The sequence below is a fragment of the Musca autumnalis genome, unplaced genomic scaffold (genome assembly GCF_047663935.1).
Source record: "Musca autumnalis isolate F117 unplaced genomic scaffold, ASM4766393v1 scaffold_5, whole genome shotgun sequence".
Taxonomy (NCBI): Eukaryota; Metazoa; Arthropoda; class Insecta; order Diptera; family Muscidae; genus Musca; species Musca autumnalis.
Window position 1 is genome coordinate 211,576,073 of NW_027412088.1, and position 15,184 is coordinate 211,591,256.

Here is a 15,184-nt window from a genome sequence, read left to right on the forward strand (position 1 = left end):
GCTCTGTTCCAGAACTAAAAAGTTTTTACAATTTTTACCACTTTTACACATTTTGCGTTTCCGAACAAAAAATTTAAATGAAAATCGCTTACGACTTTTACCACTTTATAAAGTACGGGAACAGGCAAATAGATGTATCAGTCTTGGCCATGGCACAATTACCAATGTAGTGGTATCACACCAGCTGTTCGAATATGAAATGTCAAATCCTTTTATGAAAAATTATTTTTGCTGTAATGTCCCCAACAACATAAAGAAAATTTTGACATTTCATATTCAAAATTTTACGATGTCACATATTCAAAATTTTACGATGCCACTACATGGTTTATTTTGTCATGGTCTTGGCCTATATTTGTTGTTGTCATGGATAACCAAATCCATATTTTTGATAATAAGAAAATTGTATGCTATATTTTGTTTCAATGTTATATTGTAGATTGTAATTTCTTATATGTGGTCTTCGGACATTGAAATTACCAAGAATAAATAAAAAATAAAAATGGTTGGAATCATTTAGTATCTAAAATTATTTTACATGTTATTTGGATTAATCATCACATGCATTTTCAGCATTTTCAGTTAAATTATTGCTCTGTTCCATAAGCTGTCCAATGATACCCATTTTGCAGCAATCGGTTCAGAAGAGCCGGGTCTAACCCGGGTTTTGTACCCGGACTTTCGGGTCCAATAACCGGGTCCGTCCCTCAAGAAAATTATACATTTCCGTGATCAGCGCAAAAATATCTACCTCTGGAAAAAATTTCAGAATTGGCCTATATTTGTTGTTGTCGTGGATAACCAAATCCATATTTTTGATAATAAGAAAATTGTATGCTATATTTTGTTTCAATGTTATATTGTAGATTGTAATTTCTTATATGTGGTCTTCGGACATTGAAATTACCAAGAATAAATAAAAAATAAAAATGGTTGGAATCATTTAGTATCTAAAATTATTTTACATGTTATTTGGATTAATCATCACATGCATTTTCAGCATTTTCAGTTAAATTATTGCTCTGTTCCATAAGCTGTCCAATGATACCCATTTTGCAGCAATCGGTTCAGAAGAGCCGGGTCTAACCCGGGTTTTGTACCCGGACTTTCGGGTCCAATAACCGGGTCCGTCCCTCAAGAAAATTATACATTTCCGTGATCAGCGCAAAAATATCTACCTCTGGAAAAAATTTCAGAAAAATCGGAGAGTTTTTACTAAACTGGAGTTAAGCCTGCGGAACAACTCTAGTTGTTGTGAGTAGTAGTAATTGTACGTCCAGCGTTTTGTCTGTGAGTAGTGGGGTACCACAAGGTTCAGTCCTGGGTCCCTTGCTATTCATAATGTATATTAATGATCTGTTTAGTTGTATTGCAAGTAGAAATTGTTTGTCTTTTGCGTTTGCTGATGATGTTCAGCTGTTGTTTGTTGGTGATTTTGTGTTTTTGGACGTTCTTCAAAATACAATAAATTTCACTGTTAGTGTGTTAAGGGCTGTTTACACCATCTATCAATGTCATATGAGCTGCCATTTCTTTCACCCATTCGACATTCTCTATGTTTGTCAAAATTGATGTCATCCATACAACTTTCAATTTGTGCGTTCATACCTGAAAGTGTTATTTTCGTATGACATAACCTAAAAATATAAAAACAGCTGCTTTTGTCATTATTTACGTTTATTGTTGAGTTGCAATTTTGCGCAAATTTTAATTTTGGTTGAAGGAAACTGAATTGGTGGAATTGGTGTTTGGAGTTATAGAGGCATTCATGTTTTTGCCACCAAACAATTATTTCAAAGACTGCTTCTTTCGACCAATCGATGTGAAAATAACATTATAAGCGCCATTTATTTACTTTACTGAATATTTAAATACACATACCTTTCCATTTTCTTTTTTAAAAGATTTTGTTTTTCATTTTTTGTTTGAGAATGTCAGAAAACAGCTGATAAATTTATGTTTACATACGAGAATGCCGTATCAAATAGAGCGCTCCCTAAATGAAAAATTTACATATGAGTTGCCAAATCATTTTGATCGATGAAAATTTTCATAGTGTTTACACTATGTGTGCAACATTCGCAGGTAGAAAATTTGGCATCTCATACGACATTGATAGATGGTGTAAACAACCCTTTAGTTGACTGGATGTCTGTTAATGGTTTGTGTGTTAATGCCAATAAAACAAAGGCAATGCATTTTGGCAATATCCCCGAAGGTTCAATTACTATTTCCATCCATAATAATGTTATAGATGTTGTTAATAAGTTAAATTGTCTGGGTGTTGTTGTTGACAAAAATCTTACTTTTGAGGCGCATGTTAATACGGTTGTGTCCAAGGTTAACTTTGCACTTAGAAAGTTATACACGTTGGATATCGTGTTGCCTCGAGTTGTAAAAGTTCGCGTTGTTCATGCGTTGATAATGCCTATGTTTTTGTATGGTATTGAAGTTTTTAGTGGTACGTGTGGTAATGTCCTGCGTAAATTGCGTTTATTGTTTAATAGAGTGGTACGGTACATTTATTCCATAAATTGGCGTCAGCATATTTCAAGCTATGTCGAGAGCTTTCTCGGTTGTAGTTTTAGTAATTTTGTTATCATTAGGTGTCTTTTATATTTGTATAAGATAGTTAAGTTGAAGACACCAGTGTGCGTTTTCGAACTGTTTTCCTTCGGTAGGTCGGAGAGGAATTTGCAAATTATTTTGCCAAGAATCACGCCAGTGCTAGAGAAGTCATTTTTTATCAGAGTTTCGCGTGCATTTAATAATCTGCCACCTCCACTTAAGTGTCTTGGGGGATCACTTATTTCTTTTAAATCTAAATTGTACACTTATTCCCAATCTCATGATATCTGAATGTAATATGTCTTGTTTTAATTTATTAATGGCCAGATTCTGTTTTTGGAGTTGTCGCTGAAACTTGTTTATATTTTCTTCTCATTTAAGTATAAAATAAGATATTAAATTTAATATATGATATGCTTTTATATTTGTTTGGAGTAGTATATGCTTAAACCCCGTTTAATTAGAAATTATTATTAAATATGTTTATATCTTTATTTAGTTTTAAGGATTAAGTTCAGAGTTAGGTGTAGTTTAGGATAACTTTGCTTTTGTAACATAGATGGCCTTATAGGCTTGGTTACCCATTCGAAATAAATAAAATAAAATAAAATTTTCTTTTAAATTATAATTTTTATTTAAGTAGCCGGCCTTTGGCCGGGGACTTAAGACTTTCTCCTATGGACAGGCGCAAATCTAAACTAAACTAGAGTTAAGCCTGCCTTTATGTGGTGTGTTATTGGAACCACGGCAACGTTTGGCTATAAGAATGTGCTTAGTTTAGCCTTCTAAAGATATATACATAATTCAATAGAGTACAAGACAATGTTTTACTAAAAAATCTGAAGTATGACCAACTTCATCGTTGTTTCTATTTGATTATACTTTGAGCTTTCTGTACAATGCAGGTTAATAACGACTTTTACGAACTAATTTTATTTTGGTATTTTTCCACAGCCGCCAACAATGCCAAAGGTACATTCATTGTTTGATCATCAATCAATACAATGTCAAAAGCGTTCATGTACTTATCCAAACTAGCCTCAGCCTAGAAAAAAAAATACAAATTGATTATTTTCAAGCGTTTCTGTTAAAACTTACATGGTCGTAGAGAAATCCAATTTTAAGAATGTGCGAGGAAGCTGGCACACCGTTAGCCATATCAGCGTCTCCCAAAGAGTCACCCATGACAATGATATGGTCACGATTATGAACCAAATCATAATACTTATGACGATCTAGGGCAGTTTCGTTTTTGTTGAAACTGTGTATCATCGGCTTTTGGAAACCATCGAGTAAACCATTTTTGTATTGAAGAAAATTTGAAATCACATTGACATTGGGATACATCACATTGGCTTGCCTAAGAACCGAAATTACGGAGTTTCCCAATCCAGCCGAAAATACCAAAACTGGTATGTTTAACCTGTTCAAGGTGTCAAAAAGTTCGTGCGAATTGTCTCGCAGTGAATCCTTGTATTTACTTGCCACAGCATCAATTTCGCTTTGGTCTAATTTGAATCCCCTGAAAAAGGTCCAACGTTAACATTGTAAGATAACAGTTTAATTTAGGACTCACACTAGCAGCTCTCCTGTTTTTGTCCACCACTCGATCATAGATTGAATCTTCTCATTGATGGTAATGTGGGGATCAATTTCAATTGGTCGGTATTTGTTATGAAGATTTTTAGACTCATCAACAAAACTCTGTGGTAACGATTTACATGCATTTAATATTCCAAAACTGCTCAATACGGGTGACCCGTCATTTTTACGCTGTTTAGTAATGGTGTAATCAAAATCTGAGACCAGTTGTAATCGATCCGATCCGCCCCTCACGAGTTCACTGACAATTTGTTCCACTCGATCTGGATCTTTTATTTTGCAATTTTCATTCGAAAACAGAGCTATATCATCTAGTCGAACAACAATATTTTCATTTATAATCCTTTCCTGCTCCTTTGACAACCCCATTATCTTATGGAAAAGGCGACCAACAAAAGAATTACGAAAAATCTTTGAAGATATTTTGAAGTTTTCTTTTAAAATCTTCCAAGTTCTTTGGTCTCGTTAGCAAAAAAAAATATGAATAAATTAATTTAAAAGAAACACGATCAGACAACGAAGCCGACCGATTTTTTCGGCTCGCTCGCTTACGTCTGTGCAAGACAGTCGGCGGCGGCGCGCCGACTTATTTACCGACTCGCGGCTAAATTTCAGCTTAGTTAACATCATGGTACAATAATACAGGTAGCATTATCACGCCAGCTGATGGTAACATAATGTGTCAACTGCATTGAATTAACGTCAAATTTTGACACCTAATGTTACCAACAATTGCCGATGCGGCTACCTGTGTGTTTGTACCATGGTTAACATGTAGTTTAAATATAGTCCCGGTACACACTAGAATGAATTTCATTAAAAATTTCATGAAATTATACCTAAGAACGTCTAATTTCATGAAATTTTGTAATGAAATTCATTCTCCCCACTACAGAAATTTAATAAAATTACTAAGAAAGCAAAATGTCATTTCTTGAATAGGATCGTTGTTTTTGAACATGTAAGGGGTAGTTTACACTATATGTAAATATCATATGACATAAAATTTTCCGTCATTATATCGACGCCTCCAAACAATAGTATGCTAAGCAAGATCTATTTAAAAGGTCACGTAAGTAGCACAACAACAACACATTTTTGGCGGAAAATTCTTCAATATGTCAAAATGTTTGTTTACGTTTTCATACAATTTATTCACAATAACAAAAAATTTTACATATTGAAACCAATCAGCTGGCCGTTTTACGCCACCTTATTATTTCATCATGATGCTAAGTCGACTTAGCATGTTTTCAAGTTCATTACATTTTTATATTTAACGTCCTTTAACTTAAATTCTGTCAAATTTTGGTAATGGTCGGACAATCCGAACAGAAGTTATAAACAAATATTTACTTAGAGGTAGTTTACACTATATGTAAATGTCATATGACATGAAATTTTCATCGTTATATATTCGCTAATATGAGCAATATTGGAGATTTTCCTTACGCCATTTACTCTGTGCGTCCACACCAGCAAAAATGTAAAAAAACTACGTCTCCACATTGCCTCCGTGGGTAAATATGGAATGTTTTTATTTCGTGTCATATGACATTGATAGATAGTGTAAACTACCTCTTAGCATAGTACTGAAGGTCAAAGAAATTTCCAAACTTTTAGAGCTTGTCCTGCAAAACTCGCTTTTCAGAATTAGCAAACTATTATTTGGGGGTGTCGAACGTCCTTCAACTTAAATTCTGTCTAATTTTGGTAATGATCGGACAATCCGAACAGAAGTTATAAACAAATATTGACTTATGCCAAGTTTACACTTGCGCTCCAAAATCCACTGGATTTTACGAAATCCTGAAATACACCCCGGTGTTTATACTTATTTTTTTGTTGATTTCAAACATATCACAATTATCTAGGTAGATGCATATGCGCAGCTGATCGAACATGAATTTTCAAAACAAGTTGTTGTATATTTAATTAGTCATCAAAAATATACGACAATATAGAACTTTACAACTTTATTTCGAAAATTACCGTAAATTAGCTATATATCGTATTAATTGTGTATAGTACTAACAAATAAAAAAAATATTTTATCGTTGAGACATCATAATAATAAATTTTGATAGATAACATTTGTGCTCAGAACCTGCAAAATATTATTACTTGAAGCAGTTTGCCCGTTCAGTGCTAAAAATGATTTCCCGTACTCCGAAATCTAGCAAGACTTGCACTTCTCTTTAAACAATAGCAGCGCCGAATAACACTCTCTTCTCCTATTTTCTACCATACAATTTTGGCCTGTCTGTCTAGGGTATTAGAAACTAGCAGCATGTTCGTTGGCATCTAACTACGATAGCTGATACGTTGATTTTGACATTTCTGCTGGAGTTTTTGCAATTTCCGTAATTTTTCCGTTCCCGTCTTTTTTTAAGAAATTTGTATGGGGAAGCAATTTATGAAAATTCGCTATTTTTTCTAACATATTTAATATTTTTTCACATTGCTTACAAATTTTGATAATACAATTTTTTGTTGCAGCAACTGACCATCTACCTTGTTTATTGTGATACGTAAAAAGTGTTGCAACTTTTGGTACTTTTTCAGGCAAAAGCAGGGTTGTATATCATGTGTACTGTGATTTCGATGTTGATTTCGCTGAAATCACGAAATGAGATGATTTCATTTTTGTATGCGAAATCATGATAATTTTTGCTTGATTTCGCGCGAAATCACGAAACGCCTTCGAAATCACGAAAAGACGCCGAATGTAAACCAAACATTAGCATAGTACTGAAGGTCAAAGAAATTTCCAACTTTTAATGCTTGTCCTGCAAAACTCGCTTATCAGAATTAGCAAACTATTATTTGGAGGTGTCGAACGTCCTTCAACTTAAATTCTGTCTAATTTTGGTAATGATCGGACAATCCGAACAGAAGTTATAAACAAATATTGACTTAGCATAGTACTGAAGTTCAAAAAAAAAATTCCAAACTTTGAGAGCTTCTCCTACAAAACTTTTTGTTAGCTAGAAATGATTGAAATACAAAATTTAAGGCATAATTTAGTGATTAGGAAAGTAATTAATCAGCTAGACTTTGATATTAACGAAATAGACCTCGATGACTGTCAGTTTTGTTGGACCGTGTGTACTATGCTTAAAGCTGGGTACACATTGTCAGTTTTGAATGTCGATATTTCGCAATTATCGATAACTGTCAAACCGTCCTGCAACCACAAAATATTTTGTGGTTGCATGATGAATGACAAAAATGAACGGCCACACTAGCAAGCAACAACAAAGCTGTCATTCAAAACTGACAATGTGTACCCAGCTTAAGAATCAAAAAATCGCAAAATCGATTTGTGCTTGGTAATATACAACGAAGCCGACCGACTTTTTCGGCCCGCTCGCTCACGTCTGTGCAAGACAATCGGCGGCGGCGCGCCGACTTATTTACCGACTCGCGGCTAAATTTCAGCTTAGTGAACATGTAGTTTAAACATAGTCCCGGTACACACTAGAATGAATTTCATTAAAAAATTTCATGAAATTAGACGTTCTTAGATCAAATTCCCCACTACAGAAATTTCATAAAATTACTCAGAAAGTCCCGGGCCACACTACAGTAATTTCATTGAAATTTTGATATGAAATTATGCGTCTCTAGATCGACGTCCATAGTAGAGTAAAATCATAAAATTGTTGTAGTGGGGAATTCGATTTAAGAACACCTAATTTCATGAAATTTTTTAATGAAATTCACGCTAGTGTGGACCGGGACAAAGCAAAATTTCATGAAATTTTTCAATGAAATCAGTCTAGTGTGGACCGGGAAATTATCGGCGCGCGCCGTTTCTACCGATTTGACGACTGGCGATTTTTAGCCGACAAAATCGGCGGCGGCTCGACTCGAAGAAAACGAGCGTCAGCGGCGCGCCGCCGATTTTCTGCCGACTGGCTTCCTCCTCTGAGCACGATTTAAAAGAAATACAAATACCAGTGATTACTCAGTAACCAACCATCAATGAATTAAATAATCAGTAATGGCCTATGCATACTTTGGGTATCAGGCCAACCTCTATGACGTGAAGAAGGAAGGAAATCCAAAAAATACAAATGTTTTTGCACCAAAAAGCGAACACCGATAAAAGCATTTGAAAGAAATGTCAACGAAATAATTTAAATAAGGAACACTGATAAATTAATTTAAAGGAAATGCGAAAATTTATGGGAAGGTGAGATGATTCCCATGAAGTCGAATATAGAGCTGGCAAACTATCGATAGTCGCACCATTCGATATTTCTTATGAAAATATCGATAGCATCGATACTATTGTTAGTTTTTTTCATCGCCCGTATTTGAAATCAAATGGATTTTAAATGTCAACTACATAGAGTATACGTCAAATAAAATCCACTGGATATATTTGCAAGGATTCATTTGCCGAATAAGCAAGGTGACAATTGAAATCCAGTGGATTTCCTACATTTAAAACAGCCTGTATATAAACTTTCCCTTCTCCTTTATGTTCCAGTAAACAAAAACATTTAAAACTTTTCAAATTTATAGTTCGTTTGCATTTACGAAATCGCGTGGATTTCAACTGTCAATTCATTGGACATATGTCAAATGAAAACTCATGTGAAATCCATTGGATTTCATTTGACGTTTAAGCAAAGTAATTGACAGTTAAAATAGAGTGGATTTCGTAAATGTAAACCCAGCATTAAAGTGAAAAGGGTTCAAATTCTGTTGCATGTGGCTTTATAAAAAATGTATTTAATTTGTTTGCTTTGAAACCCGGCAGCACTGCTCTATACTGTATTGTATCTCATGGTTCACACATACCCAACAGGTGCTGCAATTCCCCTATCGCTAAGTTGTTTCTTCACATCAAATGTATTAGAACCTTTTGAAATTCCATGGACTTGATGGTGAAATGGAGCGTTCGGCGGTGGGATTTTCTTTATTTTTTGGACCTGTAAATGTTCACAGCCAACGAAACTGGGAGGAACCCATCGATTTGCATTCACTTTCCTGACATAAAATATCAAATTTTGGATTGGAAAGGTAGAATTTTTAATTATCTTTACCATATTTCCTCTGTTTCGGACTCATAAACCTATCAAATGTGACTTTTTTTGTAATTTTATTGTAGAATAGAAAATTTTGAACATAATTCAGTATAAAATTTTGTCTTTATAAATTGTTTCTACCGATTTCTTCATAAAAATATTTTTTGGAGCTCTAAACATCGATTTTCATCAAATTTCAAGACCCTAATACAAATGTTTGCACAATATTTGATAGCAATTAACACTCACGGCCACAGTTTATACAGTTGGCCATTCAGCCCAAACTAGTTAGCCCTGACTATTTAGTTTGCTGTCAAATACATAAAATACAAAGGAAATCAAATCACAATAATGAACAATCTATTATGTTTGTTGTCAAATGTTGTTAACAGAACTCTGAATGGCCAACTGTATAAACTGTGCTCACGGCATTTATTTATAATTATAAATAGTTTTTTGTTAAAGTTTACCACGTCTAACAAAGGATTTGTGTAAATTCTAATAGCACGGTTACACTACAGCTTTTTGCCGGGTTAACACACTTCATGAGGATTTATTGCTTAATCTGGTCAAATCTGACCAGATTTGCCATACAAAAGTTAAATCCTATCACGACTGGGTTTATTTTAAATCCGGCACAAATCCAAAAAAAATCCAACTCTACTCAAAAAGTACCAAAAGTTGCAACTGTTTTTGCAACAGCGTTTGTCGTGCTTTACACGTTTACGATTGGTCGCATGAGATTTTATGGAGTTAATAAATCTAAAGTTATTTGAAAATTATAAATTTATTTATTTTTTACATTAGACACTTTCTTAACAAAAAGCACGCTTGATTCCTTGATACAAAAATGTATCCCTGTGTGTAAAATATACCAATATGAGCAAAGAGGGGACGATATCTCATACGAAAAATTGTAAAAGTGTAAAACACGACTTTATTAGTTATTTTGTATGTATACGTAAACAAACATCAGCTGACAATTTATATCCTCGAAAAGCTAAGTGTAACCAGCAAAGATTAACCCACTGGATCTATTAAACCCAGTGGGTTAACCTTCAATAGTGTAACCGGGGTATAAGGGTGGTTCTATCCTGGTGAACCATTCAAAAACGCTAATATTTTGACATTTTTTCATAAAGCGAGTAAAAAGTACCGTTATGACGCATATGTGAAACATGTTAGGTATTGAAAATATCGGCTACTATATACTCTACATGTCCCCAAAATTATAATTTACAATTCCTCTCCTTTCGTCTGATATAACGGTATTTGTAGACAAATATTGGCTGGTTCTATTTAGATGAACCGGAGTGTAGGTTGGTAAGTACTATAAGTGTAGTCGATACGGGGTCCTTAAAATATGAGTTTTTTTGACAATAAGGATCATGGCTGGGAGGGCAAGTGTGGGGGCATATTCAACAAGCCGCCTAAAAGAATGATGCGTGGTGTGTTTTTCTTGTGATTTCTTTTATACTGTCTCAATTTAGTGTTCATTTCCTGGGCTAAGATTGGAAGGGTTGGAAACTCCGGAAGCCGTCCTAGCGCCAATATAGGGTCTCGTAACAATTTGTTCCTCGAAAGCATAAACGCATCACTGTTTTATAGCCCGTTTCCACGGTACGTCGTTCGTTCTCTATTCGTTGTTCGACCCATAACTACGATTAAATTGCTTATTTCCCCACACAAAATTCTATGAACGAACGACGATTTTTCTACGTTGTTCGATTAGAAATACTCTCTGAACGACGAATAAGTATGTCCCATCCCTAACAAATGAGAGAATTTATCGCAAAAATTAATTATGACATGTCTAAATTCAAAATTGAAAACACAAACATTTTTAGAAAAAAGGAGAAAGATGAATGAAAATTAATGAACTAAACGTTTTATATAGAGGCAGAAGGAAGATGGCTGTGTGTCCTTGTTAATTCCACAAACATTTCTTGTCCATTAGTTCGAAATCGCGTAAAAAATCAGAAACAAAAAGGAAACAAATACCTGAAAGTCTGTATACACAAATATTGTTTTGACATGTCTCTCTCTCTCTTTAATTTTGAAAATAGAAACATATAAAAATATATTGAAAATACAAAATTATTCAGAATTTATGAAAAAAAAATGAATGAAATGTGTAGTGTGTGTGTGTGTAGTGGTCGGATTCTAGGAGCACATACTCTAAGAAACGCTGCATCTATATTTACCGCAGAAGCAGCGGGAATTTTACACCATTATATTTACGGACAGTTTATCTGTTATAAAAGCTGTATGCAACGTCGCTAACAATAAATGGGCATCTATTAATAATATACGCGATTTGTTAATTGATAACAAAAACAAGATTACACTTTTCTGGATCCCTGGACATATTGGTCTAACCGGAAATGTGTACGCTAACTCTGCAGCAAAATATGCTTGTTCAGCACCATTAGTCACAGATACATTAATGGAAAAAGTCGATTTAAAGAAAGTTATAAAGTCAGAAATAAAAGCTTTTGTTTCTGATAAATACAAGGATTTTACACACCACCATTACAACATTATAAATCCTGATAATTCATTTCCAATTTATTCTTCCAAATTGGAGAAAAGGAAAATTAGAATTTTTTCAAGACTACGAATGGGACATACAGTTTCAACACACTTGCACCTACTGAACAGGAATTTCGATGATAAATGTACAAAATGTAATAATATTTCCACCGTCCGTCACATCCTTTCTGAATGCCCGTCTCTACATCAAGAACACAACCTAACTAGGCGTTTACACCAGACAGTTTGTCTTCAAATACAACTCTGATTTACTAACACATACATACATTTGTCGTTTGTCTCCCAGCTGTCTATCATTTTTTCACAGACAGCAGGGAAGACAAATTTTTGACATTTTTGTAAAAATAAGTGAGATAATAATTGAAATGTGTTGAAAACAAAAGAACATGAACGAAAACAAAATATGTGAGTGGAAAACAATCAATACATGAACTCAACTGTCCTGTCATTTGTAAACGCAGGGTAATACTGCACAACAAAGGATTGGATATTCTTAAAACTCCTACAATTGAAAATGTCAACACAATTTTTGAATTTATAGCTCTGTTCCTTTACGTGCAAGAATCTTCAAGTTTTGCCACTTTTTACTCGAAAAGCGTTCCTTTACTTTTGACACAATGCAATTCATATGGGAGCAGTTTACAACTTTTACTACTTTTGCCGGTTTTACCATTTTCAAAAGTAAAGGAACAGACCATATATCATATTGTAACTAGGCGTTTACACCAGACAGTTTGTCTTCAAATACAACTCTGATTTACTAACACATACATATATTTGTCGTTTGTCTCCCAGCTGTCCATCATTTTTTCAAAGACAGTCGGGTTAAACAATTTTTGACATTTTTGTGAAAAAGAAGTGAGATGATAATTCAAATGTGCTGAAAACAAAAGAATATGTACAAAAACAAAATAAGTGAACGGAAAACGAAAATAAATCGATGATTTTCATTCATAATTTTATAACTGTTTTGGCAGTTGTCTGGACGCCTACGTCACACAGGCAAGTTTTGGGTTTTTGACAATCAATACATGAACTCAACTGTCCTGTCATTTGTAAACGCAGGGTAAAATACACATTTAAGCTCTGTTCCTTTACGTGCAAGAATCTTCAAGTTTTGCCACTTTTTACTCGAAAAGCGTTCCTTTACTTTTGACACAATGCAATTCATATGGGAGCAGTTTACAACTTTTACTACTTTTGCCGGTTTTACCATTTTCAAAAGTAAAGGAACAGACCATTAATATGTACTATCATGATACAATGATACAATTTAACCTCACGCTCACAGAGTTGTATTCGCTTTCCGTCCCTTCATTGGCAAAAAGATTTTGACAAACCTTGTATGTATGTGTATGTAAACAAACATATACATATTTGTCAATTACATTTTAATTTGAACTAAACGACAATTTCAAAATATCTTATACCATCACCATTCCAAAGAGATCCACAAGGATGCTTTAAACCGATCTTAAGTCGTAAATTATTGCAAATTTGAAATCATTTTCTATATTTTTTTTTAGATTTTGGTCCTACTTGATCTACCAACAATCCGCCTTGGCTGCAATTTATATTAGCGTCTTTACCCAATTACCTCCCAGCGAAATTCAAGACCTGTATGAAGAGATTTTAAATTTAATTTTACGCATTATTTGCCGCATACTTTCACCCAAAGAATCCAATGAATCGTGGATAAGAAAAGAAGATTTGAAAAATTTAATTTATGAAAATTATCTTGTTTCAATACCAATGTTATTCGATCGCCTAGTAGCCGTGGGAAACCTCCTGTTACTGCCGACAACATTTGCCAAAGCAGATTTCAAATCTTTGTATTTCCAATATTGCCTCATAACTGTCATCATATTCATCATTATATTCTTTATCCTGATTATCTTCGTCATCACCCTCTGTTACCAACGAATATTCTTGATATTTATGCCTTCTGGCTGCCAAATCACGTTTATCATCAAGAACTTGGGCAAAATTTTTCGGGGCATTTGGAATACCTTTACCTTTCTTGATAATACATTGTGGTTTATCTTGAGTCATGATGTCATATTTATCACCATCAAAGACATTGAAGTATTTAACACCCGTTTCTCGATAAACTGCGTCTTGAGGGTCTGGTGGTATATAGACTTCTGTTTGATCAGCCGCAGCTAGATCGGGTGGTAGATTGTTCTCTAGTACCGCGGATATTGCCTCCTCTGCATTGTTATAATGGCTGAGGACACGTCTCACAAAGCCCGTCGAGCCCGTCAAAACAGTCGAGCATGGTTGGAGGGGGTTCTTTGGCATTACTCTTGTTGTTTGTCTTTTGGTTAGCAACTTCTACAGGCTTTGTTGGAGGTGGAGGACTGGGGCTCTTATTATAAATTTCCTGTTTTAGGTCATTATTGTTTATGTTATCCACAACGGCACTGGCACATTCTCTGCGATAACCATCAATCACAAAATCTGTTTTGAAACCATCCCTAGTTTTGAAAAAAAAAAACAAAAACTTGCAAAAAATTGTTACCAAAACTCCATAAAAAAGGTACTTACAAATCTGGACAGGCTTGTTTTAAAATCTCCACCTCAAATGACAAGGGATAATGACGTTCATTGTCACCACAAATGTTTGTTCAGATAAACATTCCACCAATAAAGTCCTCAGATGCCAAAAGGCCAGCCTCTCTAAAAAAAGAAAAACTACAAAACATGTTTCTAAAATATTCACATTTACTTACCGTTTTGCCAAAACCGTCTCAACATAAGAATAGGTAATGTTGCGAAACGCTTTCAACAACTGCAAACGGGCATGATTTGTCCACAAAAGGCTTTTCGATTGTTCATTTATCACATAAATATTATTGTAAAGAAAGGGCACTGTATTATATGGCACCAAATCATAATGTGGTTGGCAAACAAAAGGGTCAGGGTCAAGAGAAAGATGCACTGCGTAATCGTCAGAAGAAGGAAGCCAATAAGTCATCAAGAGCCAACCATAATCGTAAGGCTGGTGCGGCCTTTAAACGTAGTAAGGGTATGTTTTAAGCGAGATTTGAAGTGCGTTAAGTATGTATGTAAATGTTATTGTACTGTATAAAATATGAATTAAAATCTTTTATTTCAATACTGGATTTTGAGATAATTTATAGAAGAACTAAATGCATTTTTATTTTGGAGAAATACGCTGCGTAATGCTGAATGAAACACCATTCAGTCAGGTTGAATTGCAGTTTTACTATGGAAAGTCTTGCCATGAAATTGGAAGTATGGTTCGTCCAATCATTTGCTTGTTTCGATCAATTATATGTCTTGAAATCCATCTTTCCAAAAACCCCAAAAAATTAATTAAAACTTCTAGTTAGATTTTTAAAAAGGTCAATATATCATTAAAAATATTTATCTTTGAGTTGGACTCAACTCCTAGTCTA

At 34.3% G+C, this 15,184-nt stretch overlaps 1 protein-coding gene and 1 pseudogene across 1 annotated transcript; both read right to left on the bottom strand.

The window, feature by feature from the left end:
* Nucleotides 1–3,178: 3,178 nt before the first annotated feature.
* On the bottom strand, nucleotides 3,179–4,757 carry cN-IIIB (cytosolic 5'-nucleotidase IIIB). Its single transcript, XM_073990188.1, has 3 exons — nucleotides 4,145–4,757; nucleotides 3,667–4,090; nucleotides 3,179–3,613 (listed from the first exon to the last, which is right to left on the bottom strand). Exons 1-3 carry the CDS (start codon nucleotides 4,537–4,539, stop codon nucleotides 3,488–3,490), a joined length of 945 nt encoding a protein of 314 aa, XP_073846289.1. The 5' UTR covers nucleotides 4,540–4,757; the 3' UTR covers nucleotides 3,179–3,487.
* An 8,796-nt stretch (nucleotides 4,758–13,553) lies between these two features.
* Nucleotides 13,554–14,519, bottom strand: LOC141386939 (activating signal cointegrator 1 complex subunit 2-like; annotated as a pseudogene).
* Between the last annotated feature and the right edge of the window lie 665 nt (nucleotides 14,520–15,184).

Coding starts and splice junctions, on each gene's coding strand:
- cN-IIIB (XM_073990188.1), bottom strand. CDS start 4,539: ATGGGGTTGTCAAAGGAGCAGGAAAGGATTATAAATGAAAATATTGTT. Junction 4,091..4,144: donor AAAACAGGAGAGCTGCTAGT/GTGAGTCCTAAA, acceptor GACCTTTTTCAG/GGGATTCAAATTAGACCAAA. Junction 3,614..3,666: donor TTGGATTTCTCTACGACCAT/GTAAGTTTTAAC, acceptor TTTTTTTTCTAG/GCTGAGGCTAGTTTGGATAA.